Raw genomic sequence first — 13,922 nt, forward strand, 5'->3', positions numbered from 1 at the left:
ACAAGACATTGAAAGATTTTTTGACACAACCACTAATGGAGGTCTGTAACCAGATCATGGAGGGGAAGAAGGCACCAGAATCGTGGAAAGAAGCTTTCATCACATTGATACCTAAAGTGGAATCTGAAAAGACTCAACTTAAGAACTACCGTCCCATCTCACTCCTAAATGTGGATTATAAAATCTTTGCGGATATTTTGGCAAGTAGATTTTAAAAAGTGCTAAATGAAGTAATTCATAAAGATCAGGCAGGCTTTCTTCCAGGTAGACATTTGTTTGATAATACTAGGAACATTATAGACATTTTGGAACTTTTGCAAACTAATATTAACACAAAAGCAGTGTTAATTTTTATTGATGCGGAGAAGGCCTTTGACAACATTTCTTGGAGGTTTATGAAGAAAAACTTGGAAGGGATCGGAGTGGGACGGGGGTTTGAAAATGGAATAGAGGCAATTTACTCAGAACAAAAAGCTAAATTGATAGTTAACAATGTGGTGACAGAAGAGTTTAAAATTGAAAAAGGAACACGACAAGGTTGCCCCTTATCCCCTCTGTTATTTATTTCAGTCCTAGAGGTGCTTTTGAACATGATTAGGGAGGACCGGTTGGTGCAAGGAATACAAGTCGGAGTGAAACAGTATAAATTGAAAGCTTTTGCAGATGACTTGGTAATAACATTACAGGAGCCAGAATCTAGTATGAAAAGAGTTTTGGAACTGATATATGAGTTTGGTCGGGTGGCGGGATTCAAATTGAATAAGCAAAAAACTAAGGTTTTGGTAAAAAATCTGACATCTTTGGAAGCAGAAAGGTTTCAGAATGAGACAGAGTTAAATGTGGTTAAAAAAGTGAAGTACCTAGGGGTTAATTTGACTGCTAAAAATTTGAATTTATTTAAAGATAATTATGAAAAATGTTGGTCAGAAATTAAAAAGGATTTAGAAATTTGGTCAAGATTGAAACTTTCCTTGCTGGGTCGAATTGCAGCTATAAAGATGAATGTATTGCCAAAGATGTTGTTTTTGTTTCAAACTCTACAGATTGTGGACAGAGTGGAATGTTTTGGAAAATGGCAGAAAGATATTTCTAAGTTTATCTGGCAGGGCAAAAAGCCCCGAATAAAATTTAAAATATTAACTGATGCAAAAGAAAGAGGGGGGTTTGCCCTGCCAGATTTAAAGTTATATTATGAAGCTGCAGCTTTCTGCTGGATGAAAGATTGGTTACTTCTTGAGAACACTGATGTCCTAGATCTGGAAGGGTTTAACAATGCTTTTGGTTGGCATGCATACTTGTGGTACGACAAGGTAAAGATTCATAAAATGTTCAAAAACCATATTGTCAGAAAAGCAATATTTATTGTCTGGACAAAATATAAAGACTTACTAGAAAGTAAGACCCCGAGATGGCTATCACCAATGGAGGCTAAGGCCCGGAAAAGACTCAATATGGAGGCCTGTTGGCCGAAATATTGGGAAATAATAGAAAAAATTGGAGACAAATGGAGGTTGCAGAGCTTGGAGAAATTAAAGAATAAGGTGCAAGATTGGTTACACTACGCTCAAATTCAAGAGGTTTTTATATTGGATAAAAAGATAGGATTCCAGGTGGAGAAGTCGAAATTAGAGACAGAACTGTTGGAACCAAAGACTAAGGTACTTTCGAGAATGTATAACTTGCTGCTTAAATGGAACACACAGGATGAGACTGTTAAATCAGCCATGATAAAATGGGCTTAGGATATTGGGTATAACATTATGTTTGAGGACTGGGAAAGGTTATGGACCACCAGAATAAAATTCACGGCATGTAATGACGCAGGTGGCGCTGTGGGTTAAAGCCTCAGCGCCTAGGACTTGCCGATCGAAAGGTCGGCGGTTCGAATCCCTGCGGCGGGGTGCGCTCCCGCTGCTCGGTCCCAGCGCCTGCCAACCTAGCAGTTCGAAAGCACCTCCGGGTGCAAGTAGATAAATAGGGACCGCTTACCAGCGGGAAGGTAAACGGCGTTTCCGTGTGAGGCTCTGGCTCTGGCTCTGGCTCTGGCTCTGGCCAGAGCAGCGATGTCACGCTGGCCATGTGACCCGGAAGTGTCTTCGGACAGCGCTGGCCCCTGGCCTTTTAAGTGAGATGGGCGCACAACCCCAGAGTCTGTCAAGACTGGCCCGTACGAGCAGGGGTACCTTTACCTTTACCTAATGCCTTGAAGGAGAATATTATGAAAATGATATATAGGTGGTACATGACCCCAGTCAAGCTTGCAAAAATATATCACCTGTCTGATAATAAATGTTGGAAATGTAGAGAGGCTGAGGGGACATTCTTTCACCTCTGGTGGACATGCCCAAAAGTGAGGGTCTTCTGGGAAATGATCTATAATGAACTAAAAAAGGTATTTAAATATACCTTTGTTAAGAAACCGGAGGCCTTCCTCTTGGGCATTATCGGCCAGAAAGTGTCAAAGAAGGACAGAAGTTTCTTTATGTATGCGACAACAGCAGCAAGAATACTTATTGCAAAGTATTGGAAGACACAAGACTTGCCCACACTGGAAGAGTGGCAGACGCAATTGATGGATTATATGGAATTGGCTGAAATGACTGGCAGTATCCGAGACTTGGGAGAAGAAACAACGGAAGAGGACTGGAAGAAGTTTAAGGACTATTTACAAAAACAATATAAGTTGTATGAATGTTAAGTATCTGCACGATTTAGAAAATCTCAGTTCCAGCAAATAGATTTTGTAAAATAGAAAATTAAGTTATAAGTAAGAAAAGGTCGAAATTTAAGGCAACAATATGTTTAAATTTAAGGTATGAGTAAATGATAAAAATTATCTTAAATCTAGAAGTATAATATTTGGAAAGTACAAAATAAGGTATGAAACAAGGTAATAATTTGCTGATATTTTTAATATAAATAATGCAGGGTAAAGGAGATGTGAGGAAGTCCAGTTAGTTATATATAAAAAAATTGTATTGAATGGTTGGTTTTTTTCTTTTCCTTTTTTATTTTTTATTTCCTTTTTTCTATATGGTTTTTTGGTGTATTTGTTCTGGCTTTTTTGTGTACTATTTTTTGGTGAAGGGATCTTGTATGTATATTGTGTACTATGAAAATTTAATAAAATATTTAAAAAACAAACAAAATAAAGCTGGAATTAGATATTATGACAGATGTGAGACTGACTTTGAAAATCACAACCGAACATTACTTCCCTCCAGTAAAGTCTAGGGGTACAAAACATGTGATGTCACTCTACTGCATCACTGGGTGCCATGGGGTGGGGGGAGCAGGGACAACAATGTTGTGTCATACATTTTGTATCACTAAGCATCGCCAGGGAGAGAAGGAAAACAAAACACGTTCAATCTCTTTTGAGGAGCAGTTCTACATCTACCATAATTCCAGCCTAGGCTGTTGCTTAATGCAACAGAAATAGTAGAGAGCAAGCCTGAACATTCACTGGACTAGTTTACTACCAGCTTGCAAGAGAATAAAGTCTGTGGGTGACAAGCTGAAGGAGGAAAGAATACGTTTACTTTCCCTGCCATCAGACTATAATCCACTCACTTCACATGCTACAATACACTCTGTTCCACTTGTCTCCAACTAAAACATTAAAAATCTCTTACTGTATCCCTGAAAATAATACAACTTGTTGAAGGCAGTAGATGTCTCTTCCTCTTCCTACAGATTTGTAGGAACTGAAGTTCTTTCATTATCAAGTATAGGCAGAGCATTTTCTAAAATGCTTATTCAACTCCATTTGTGCTCAACTTTCAAGTTCTGCTCTGTGTCTCCCCCACCCCACCCCACCCCGAATATTCCTCTCTTCATACACTCTTTCCCCCTTTTAATCTTAAATGTCATTCACAGACTGGGCAAATCTCACTTTCCTTTGGTGATCCATGTTAGCACACTGAGCTCTTTTTGGTACGCACTGCTAAGCCAAACCATAATTTAGCATGAAGGAGCAAACATGCAGGGGCCTAGAGAGACCGTGGCCGAGTTAAATCATATTTTGGCTTAGCACATTGTCTGAACTCAGGCAAATCACAAGCTGTAAACAACAGGACAAACCTCAGTTACACTTAAATCATAATGCTGCATAGTAGGATTACAGACTTGAAAGGAATTTAAGAGATCATCTGGACCCCTTGCTCAATACAGGATGCAACTACAGCATTGTCAGCCATTGGCTCCCCACACACCGCTTAAATGCCTACAGCAAAGGACAGTTCACCATTTCTTGAGGCTGTCAAACAGCTCTTACTGTTAGAAAGTTTCCCTGAATGTTTTGCCAGAATCTGCTTCCTTGCAACATTTTCCCTGTTAGTTCTAGTCCTGCCCTCTACAGCAACAGAAAACAAGTTTTATATCTTATAATGATCAACTAGACCAGCTAGAGTATGCAAAGGGAGAAGCCCAATGGAGCTAATATCTCTGCAGACCTCATGGTGTCATCCTGCTTCCCATCCATCAAAATAATGGGGATTATCCGGCCCAGTCACTTGGGAAGAAAAGGGACACCCAAAATAGTTGGTGGGGTTCATCCCCCTGTGATTCCCTCAAATCCATTCTCTTGGGAGTGCTGCTGAATCTTGCTGCACCCAGAAGGCCAAAATCTCCTTTTATTACTTAATTATGAGAAAGCTGCAGCCCTTCATATGTTATCAAGGCCTAATGCCTAATATTCAGGTCTTTGAAGATGGACTATTGCAATGTGGTCCACATAGGTGACAATAATAATAATATAATAATTTCTTATTTATACCCCACCCATCTGGCTGGATTTCCCCAGCCACTCTGGGCGGCTTCCAACAGAACACTAAAATACAATAACCTATTTAACATGAAAAGCTTCCCTAAACAGGGCTGCCTTCAGATGTCTTCTAATAGTTTGGTAGTTATTTTTCTCTTTGACATCTGGTGGAAGGGCATTCAACAGGGCGGGTGCCACTACCGAGAAGGCCCTCTGCCTGGTTCCCTGTAACTTGGCTTCTCGTAGCGAGGGAAGTGCCAGAAGGCCCTCGGTGCTGGACCTCAGTGTCTGGGCAGAATGATGGAGGTGGAGACGCTCCTTCAGGTATACTGGACCAAGGCCGTTTAGGGCTTTAAAGGTCAGCACCAACACTTTGAATTGTGCTCGGAAACGTACTGGGAGCCAGTGTAGGTCTTTCAAGACCGGTGTTATATGGTCTCGGCGGCCGCTCCCAGTCACCAGTCTAGCTGCCGCATTAGTTGTAGTTTCCGGGTCACCTTCAAAGGTAGCCCCACATACAGCGCATTGTAGTAGTCCAAGTGAGAGATAACTAGAGCATGCACCACTCTGGCGAGACAGTCTGCGGGCAGGTAGGGTCTCAGCCTGCGTACCAGATGGAGCTGATAAACAGCTGCCCTGGACACAGAATTGACCTGCGCTTCCATGGACAGCTGTGAGTCCAGAATGACTCCCAGGCTGCGCACCTGGTCCTTCAGGGGCACAGTTACTCCATTCAGGACCAGTGAGTCCTCCACATCCACCCGCCTCCTGTCCCCCCAAAACAGTACTTCTGTCTTGTCAGGATTCAACCTCAATCTGTTAGCCGCCATCCATCCTCCAACCTCCTCCAGACCTTCACCGCCTTCACTGGTTCTGACAACCTTGTGACTACCCAGCTGACACAGCACACCACAACAGCCCCCCTTCTGAAATCATATTATGCATGTTCTCCAGTAAACTAGAGTTCCATGTACATTTCAGAGAACTTTAAGTCCTAAATACCCTCTGCGTGTTTCCCATTCCATCATGGTTGAGCTTATACAATGACCTCTCTTCCCATCTTGTGCACAGTCAAACAGCAACAGATCGCAGAGAGGCACTAGCATTGGGGCTGCCTTACGTGTTCACCAAGATATTTTCTAGAACAAGAATATTTATCTAGGTTGACATGAGAAGATTAAGCATGTGTGGCTAATTCTACTCTGTTTTGCCTAATAGCTTTCTACAGGGTCTTTTATTCTCCAAGTTTTAATAAAATCTGGCATTTATATAGACCATTTCCAATGTTCAAGGCACTTTATATTTATTACCTCCGTAATCCTCAAAGCAAGCCAGCAATATAATCTCTGAATTGGAAAAGGTGGGTGGGGTGACTGAGGCAATATTGGGAGAGAACAGAGTTTGTACGGAGGTGAGGTTTGAATCAGGCACTTCCTGACTCTGTTCACAAGCTTAACCACAATGCTACACCAGCTTTACTGGCTGTGCATAAATCATCATCTGCCCTGCAGAAATTGAAATAAACTGCACACAGCAATCTTTTCAAGAACAGGTTGTTCTCCATTACCTGTTTCGGACAAAGGTTTTCTGCAATCCACTCCTTTTCTTCAGCAAATCGGAACTGGGTAAAAGAATCCCCTAGAAATAAAGTGGCACATGTGTCAATAAATTTGCCAAATAAACAGCAAAACCGATTAAAGATCCATGAATGAAAAATCAAGAATTCTCATATTTTAACAGTATATTAATATAGAAAGCTCAAGCAAGCCAACACCCTAGAACAATAAAAAAGCCCCAAACAATCACACAAATATCCTTTGTTATCGCTAAAACAATGCAGGAGCTACATGGTGATTATAAATGTTGTGGTAGGGAGAATACAAGGAGTGCCTGGGAATAAGGACTAGTCAGAGATAATAAGATTCAGACTCACAACCTTCTATTTTGCCTCAGGTTCCCTCCCAGCCTCTATCCCCCCATATCCTGTGTGTGTCTGTGCAGATGTATGTGCAAGATAACCCTATTGAATAGAAATGCACTAAATACAACCTATTGTAACTGGCACTCAATTCCCACAAACACTTAAGACACATGCTTGTTTTTCCAAAGGCACCACACAGAGTGAATGTTAAAACCATTTCCCATTAAGGCTACAATATTGTAATACAATATGATAGGTTTTGCATTTAAAAACAGCACTTCAGTTCAGTTTGTATGAAATAAGAGGTGACAGGACTGTTAAAGCTAGAATCTGATTTTACTTCAACATTTTATTTCTTTCAGCATTTTACATACTGTATTACACCTTCATCTTCCAAAATGTGTTTAGCTGCCGAGTATGAGCAGACCTAGAAGGTCTATGAAAGTCAATGGCCAACTATTGTAAATAGAAACATTACCTGCAAGCCACCACTAAAATACTCTTCAAGTGGCTGATGGAAGAGTTAGGATCACAGTATGTTAAATTACAAAAATGCTATTGTATCTGAACTGGCCAATCTATCACCATTTCTAAGCAGCATGCTGGAATAGCCCTGACTTCTTCAGTGTTTTGTCTCGCTGTCTTGTCTGGTGGGAAAACAAACACAAACACACACACACACAGGGAGTGGTTTGTGCAGCCCTGGATTTTTGAGAAACCCCAAAACATTGTGGGTTTTTTAATGGATAGTGTAATTTGTGAGTTAGGGCCTTTCATGCCAATAACTGGGTGAAGTCATGTTTCTGTCTGCCATCTTAGTTCAAAATGGTACCTGGTGTCCAAACAGTGACAAAGCCCATCACTGCCCCTCAGGAACCCTTGTGTTGGGTTTGGTGATAATACCTCAAGAGGCAACCAAACCTATGCAAAAATAACAGGTGCAGTCACACCAAAGTCACATTTCGATCCACCATATTGATTCAAAATGGCAGCTGGCACCCAAGTGCTGACATAGACCCCCCCCCACCTCAGGGGCCCTTGTGCTGAGTTTGGCAAGGATATCTCAAGAGGCGTCCGAACCTATAGAGAACAAACTGACAGACTTTCCAAAATATATAGTGTATATATAAAAGTATTATATTGTATAATTGAGAACTTCTCTACTTACTAGAGGAAATATATTTGCCTCCAAACTACTGACAGTTTGTTCCTTTAGCCAGTTAGGCACAATGAGACTGAAATGAACAGAGTAAATTATGCCAGACCCTATGATAAAGCCTTCTAAATAAAGAAATATTAGTGTCCTCAAACCACTTGATCCACAATGATACCAGTAAAGTCGGTGGGGAATTATTCTAAGCAGGCAGTAGAAAAAACCACAGAGCAAGTTTCTCAAATAAAATAAAAAATAACTACAATTCACAGAAGCACATTTAATGCAAATTAGGTTAATGAGAATGTTGGTCCAACCAATTATCTTTTTAAAATTATCTTAGTCTGAAAAGAATGTCCTTTTACATCATGAATACTAATAAACCATCAGGCAATGCCTGAGAATGCTTCCAAATTTAAAAACTGACAGATCATAATTCCAAGCAAAAGTAACTGGAACTGAAAACAAAATGGTTTAAATGCACTTCAATTAAATCTTTGTAAACACAACGTTTTCCTTCGCTCTCTGAAGTAAAATGCAATAGCTGTTGAAAACGCAAGGCTAATATAACAGGGAAAGAGAAGCTACGTTTCCCAGAACCACAAGAGATGCATTTCACTCCAACTATCGAACTGAATATATATTTTCAAAAGTGGCTTGTCTGGCCATTTGTCTACTTGTCCTTTATAGTTTCGGGTGCTGCTTGAGATACCATCACCAATCTTGGCACGAGGGCTCCCCAGGTGGGCGGCAGACTTGGTTGTCATTTGGACACAGGTGTCATTTTGAATTGACATGGTAGACTAAAACATCACTTTGGCATGACTCTGTCCATTTTTGTACATAGTTTCAGCCACTTCGCAAAGTATTGGTGCCAAACTGCATAAGGGTTTCCGAGGTAGAGGCGGCAGACTTCTTCACTGTTTGCATGCCAGGTGCCATTTTGAAACAAGGTAACGGACCAAAACATCATTTTGGCATGTCTTCATAGACTTTTTGGAATAGATTCAGTCGCCTCTTTCAATATCACCAAACTCAGAATTGTTGTTGTTGTTGTTTAGTCATGTCCGACTCTTCGTGACCCCATGGACCAGAGCACGCCAGGCACTTCCATCTCCCACTGCCTCCCGCAGTTTGGTCAAACTCATGCTGGAGTTCCCAAACTGGGGATCTTCATTTATGATTGAATACCAGGCACCATTGTGAATCAAGATGGAGGACCAAAATGTGACTTTAATGTGATTTCCCCAATTATTTGGCATGTTGGGTCCAAGTTATTAAAAAACAAACCAACCCCAATAAATTTTTTATTCTAAAAATCCCAAACACTGCTAGGCGCTCCCCACTACTAGTAACATTAATAATGTGTATCCCATCTCACTCTTGCTTCTAGGAACACAGGGGTTCCTAGCAACCTAGCAAGCATGGAGCAAGCAGATTTCCCTGTTTTATCCCGACAACAACTCTGTGAAGCAGGTTTGCCTGAGTGTGTGAGTGGCTGGCCAAAAGTAACTTGAGTTTCACGGCTGGATTTAAGTCCAGGTCTCTTTTTCCAAACTCTCTAACCAACTCAGTATTCAACAAGTTGCTTTGTATGCTTATTTGTTAATGTTACCATGCCATTCCCCAGTGCAACATGTGTGCTAGAGCAATGTTATTTTCATTAATGATACAAAGCTATTAAGATACATATTCACAATACAGTTGGTTAGAGGTCAAATAATACAGCAGGATAGAATTTAAACAGTCACTTGCAGGAGCTGAAGCAATAGTGAAAATTGGACTGTTCAACAGCTGTTAAGAGGAAGAAAGGGAAGCTACTGCAGTAAGCATTCGAGAGAGACCTCCCAAGTGTTGTTCAAGATAGGAATGCAGACTGAAATATATCTTGTCAAGAGAAAGTGGTACTTGCCCAGGAAACTTCACTCCACTCAATTCAGAAAAATCATCAGATGTGGGAGTAACTAGTGGCACACAGTGGACAGCCTGGTGTTTATGAATTATGAAAATTAGTGGAGATTTTCCAGCTGTGTTTTGCCCCACGTGCTCTTTAGACTTTCCTTTAAGAGAGAAAGAGCTTTTTTAAAAGGCTAGCTGCAGCACATGGGAGGGTGAGAGGGTTGTTCAGATCTCAGCTGGGATTAATGTTTTAAGATCCCTTAACACGGCTGCTAGTCACACAATGAATCTAAAATAATTTGACCCTAGGAGTAAATGGGTTTCCTTTATAGGTTCGCCAAGTCTCTCAGCCAAAACAAAAATCAAATGAAAAAACACGACTCAGCTGCGCTTTAGTAAGTTGCGCAAGCATCAAGCAGGCAGTTGCCTCTACTTTTCCCTTGCTAGTTAACAGTATCACAAAAAAGACAATATTTACATATATAATCTTGATTAAATGACTCAGTTTTATACCTCTTAGATATGTAGTGAATGTGTTTATCATCCATACTATACAGAACAAAACAAACATCTTTGAAAATTCTCCCCCTCAAACCACCTGGCATGTAATATTCATAAGACATAGATGATCATCCAGATGGCAAGACAGTTTTTCAATATAACATTTGTTGTCCTTATTGTTTTGGGAGGGAAATACACAGGAATTTAAGTATGTAGACACAGATTTCCCAAGCGGGTAGATTTTAAATGTTAGCTACATTTTTACTTATCTGCCACAAAAATTACTAAGAAAGATGATTTTGTCTCCCCCTGTGCACAGTGAGATTAGGTCTCAAATTGGTTTGCTCACTCTCACCACCATAATGATTGGGAGCTTGCTAGTTTTACTTATTTTATTGTTTCATTCTGGTATGATATAATTTAAGAGCTGATATGGAAATCATTTTGAAGAGAGAAATTTGAAATGTGTGTATGACAGCTAAGTATCCCATAGAATTTGGAAAAGTTGTCCAGGTTGCAACACCCTTTTCGTTTTCACACTCAATTTCATTTATAATGTTTCAAACATCTAATACTAAAAAAAAATGCTTCTCTCTCTTTGAAGGCACTTTGGAGCTCCTCATAGATATATAAACGAGCCCTGAATACCTTTGTTTCATACTATAGATAGGTAGCCGTGTTGGTCTGCCATAGTCAAAACAAAATAAAAAAATTCCTTCCAGTAGCACCTTAAAGACCAACTAAGTTAGTTCTAGGTATGAGCTTTCGTGTGCATGCACATGAAAGCTCATACCTAGAACTAACTTAGTTGGTCTTTAAGGTGCTACTGGAAGGAATTTTTTTATTTTGTTTTGTTTCATACTGTTTCATTTTGTTTTGTTTCATACTGTTTTTTCTTTGGAGCTCCTCATAGATATATAAACGAGCCCTGAATACCTTTGTTTCATACTATAGATAGGTAGCCGTGTTGGTCTGCCATAGTCAAAACAAAATAAAAAAATTCCTTCCAGTAGCACCTTAAAGACCAACTAAGTTAGTTCTAGGTATGAGCTTTCGTGTGCATGCACACGAAAGCTCATACCTAGAACTAACTTAGTTGGTCTTTAAGGTGCTACTGGAAGGAATTTTTTTATTTTGTTTTGTTTCATACTGTTTTTTCTTAATAATCTGATCGTTTTGTCTTTTAACTGTTGCTATTTTGAAACTCGTTATGCTTATCTGCTTGTTTTATTATTTATACTGCTTTTCTGCTGGTATGGTTTTACTGCTGCTATTATTTTTTTATAGATTTTTGTGTTTTATAGATTGTGGTTTTATGGCTTGTAACTATGTTATGAATGAATTTTATGTTTTTAATATGTTGTGAGCCCCTAAAAGACTGGCTTAGGAATATTGAAATAAATGTTAAATAAAATGCATGTCTACCCAGAAGTTAAGTCCCACGAAGTTCAATGGAGTTTGCCCCTAGATAAACAGGCACATAATTGCAGCCTCAAATACTATCAGTTAATTTCTTATACACAGAATCACAGTGTACGGTAAGCAGGTCAACATTTTTCTGTGTTATAACATTTTTCTTTGCCAGTTCCTAGTAGTTCAGGCAGCCATTCTTGCCAGTGCCTCTTACTTCAAGGGTTTAAAATATACACACAACTTGCACGTCAGAGTTCAATGTAACACATATAATTTTCAGTAACTTTCCCCTAATTTTCACTGTGTACATTTGACAAGGAAGAACATGCACACGAGATCTCAAATTGTAGGAACAAGTAATTTAAACAACAAGACCCTTGGATTCTTGAATCCAATTTAAACAAGTAGTTCTGAAGCAGATATGAACTCTAGAAGGAAACAGCACAGTCAAAAACCACTCAGCTCAAAGAAAATGAGCAGCAGAAACATGACTTTAAAACACACAAGGGACCTAGTAAGACCACGTTCATAACAAGCTGTGCTTTATTTGTGCTGCCTGGTAATGCCATAGTCCTAATTTTAAGGGAAATGATTTCTATGTTTACACTGATTACCGCCCCCCGCATCACCCTAACTTTCAAGAAACAAATGTGACTTCACATGGGAATTTATTAAGTTAAAGGGTGACCTATGAGACTGGTTGCTCTCCACCAATTTCAGTCACATCTCAACTCTTTTCTTATTGATGGCATCAGCAGCGCTTGCAGACCTATATATAAATTCTTTATGAATAATTAACAGAGGTGCAGCCTAAAATATCTGAGCAGTTTGATGTTGTGCATCTGATGTTTCACATTTCTGCTTCAATGCCCTGCATTTACAAGCCATGCCACTAAAGCAAACATATTGCGCTACACCAGGCTGCAAATCTCAAACTTAGAACACTATCAAATAGAGAAAACACAAGGAATAAGAATGTATTTTTAAAACCCTTATTTCTTTGATTAATGAAACAAGTGTGTTAAAAACAGAAAAATGAAAATCTTCTAAGCTTTGGACATTTGTCGAATCATCATATGAGTTTGGAACTTTCTCTGCACAATATATTTTTTTATGCCTGGAGAATACACATGAGAAATTTATCATTGCCTCCAGTGTTTTTTGAGCCAATTTCCTTGGCAACTGAGAAGTAACCCTAGATCCCATGTCCTTGCATGGTTCTTAGTTAAGAATGAACCTTTACATTTGCCCTAAAAGGCACAGAAATTCCTTCGCTTTAGACCACGTTTTCCCAAGTTCAAGGGTTACAAAATCCTATGCTGTCTCTGATTTTCAGATACATTTTATTATACTTGTCAAATGTTACCTACTTCAAGCTTTGTAAGTGAAGCTTGTACAGCATTAATGGTTAACAATTTAATGCCACTTCCACATTAAAGCACATTTCTACAAATTTAACAGACATGGCTCCCCCTGGGAAGAAACTGCATTTTACCACCCACAGAGCTACAATTCCCAGTAGCTAAAGTTCCTAGGATTGCTTTGAAGAAGCCAGGACTGTTAAATGCTATAAAAATGCTTTGGATGTATGATGTAGATATGACACAAAATGAAAGTTTGATATTATTGCAAGGGTGTCAAGAGGGTCAGAAAAATCTTTTGAGGAAGTTCTGTTTGCAAACTGGCTACCATATTCTTCAGCAAATATTGTCTAGCAATGAACTTGATCCATTTAAAAACAACAAAACTGACTTAATTGTACCCAGAATTTTTGACCACCACTAAATAATCCTTTTGAAATGTTACACCTCTCTATTAATTAGCTTCGGTATATTTAGTGCCACTTGTGCCATCTAGTTACATAGCCTCCAGCTTATACCATCGCTGCCCCACCACCTGCTGTTTTATTTTAAATGCTCATTTCAATGGATTTCTCAGCAAAAAGGTCCAAATGAAGTTATATCTGAGACTTTTTAGGCAGTCTGACAGCTTAAAAATTAAATTTTAATCCAAATCAAATACTTCTATGTTAATAAAATATATAACTAACTTACAGAATTCACTGCCATAAGATGTGGTGAAGGCCCCTGTCTTAGATACCTTTAGGTTATTAGTCAAGTTCATGGAGATCTTGGACACTGAGAACCAGCACCGAGGGCCTTCTGGCAGTTCCTTCATTGCGAAAAGTGAGGTTACAGGGAACCAGGCAGAGGACCTTCTTGGTAGTGGCACCCGCCCTGTGGAACATCCTCCCATCAGATGTGAAGGAA

At 39.5% G+C, this 13,922-nt stretch overlaps 1 protein-coding gene across 2 annotated transcripts in view; it reads right to left on the reverse strand.

The window, feature by feature from the left end:
• Positions 1-13,922, reverse strand: part of AVEN (apoptosis and caspase activation inhibitor) — a 113,338-nt gene that overhangs the window by 15,071 nt on the left and 84,345 nt on the right. For both annotated transcript variants that reach the window (XM_079955376.1, XM_079955375.1), the window contains exon 3: positions 6,333-6,403. In XM_079955376.1, coding sequence (XP_079811502.1) covers positions 6,333-6,403 — 71 coding nt within the window. The remainder of the gene's footprint in view (positions 1-6,332; positions 6,404-13,922) is intronic.

This window comes from Podarcis cretensis (genome assembly GCF_951804945.1).
Source record: "Podarcis cretensis genome assembly, chromosome: 1".
Taxonomy (NCBI): Eukaryota; Metazoa; Chordata; class Lepidosauria; order Squamata; family Lacertidae; genus Podarcis; species Podarcis cretensis.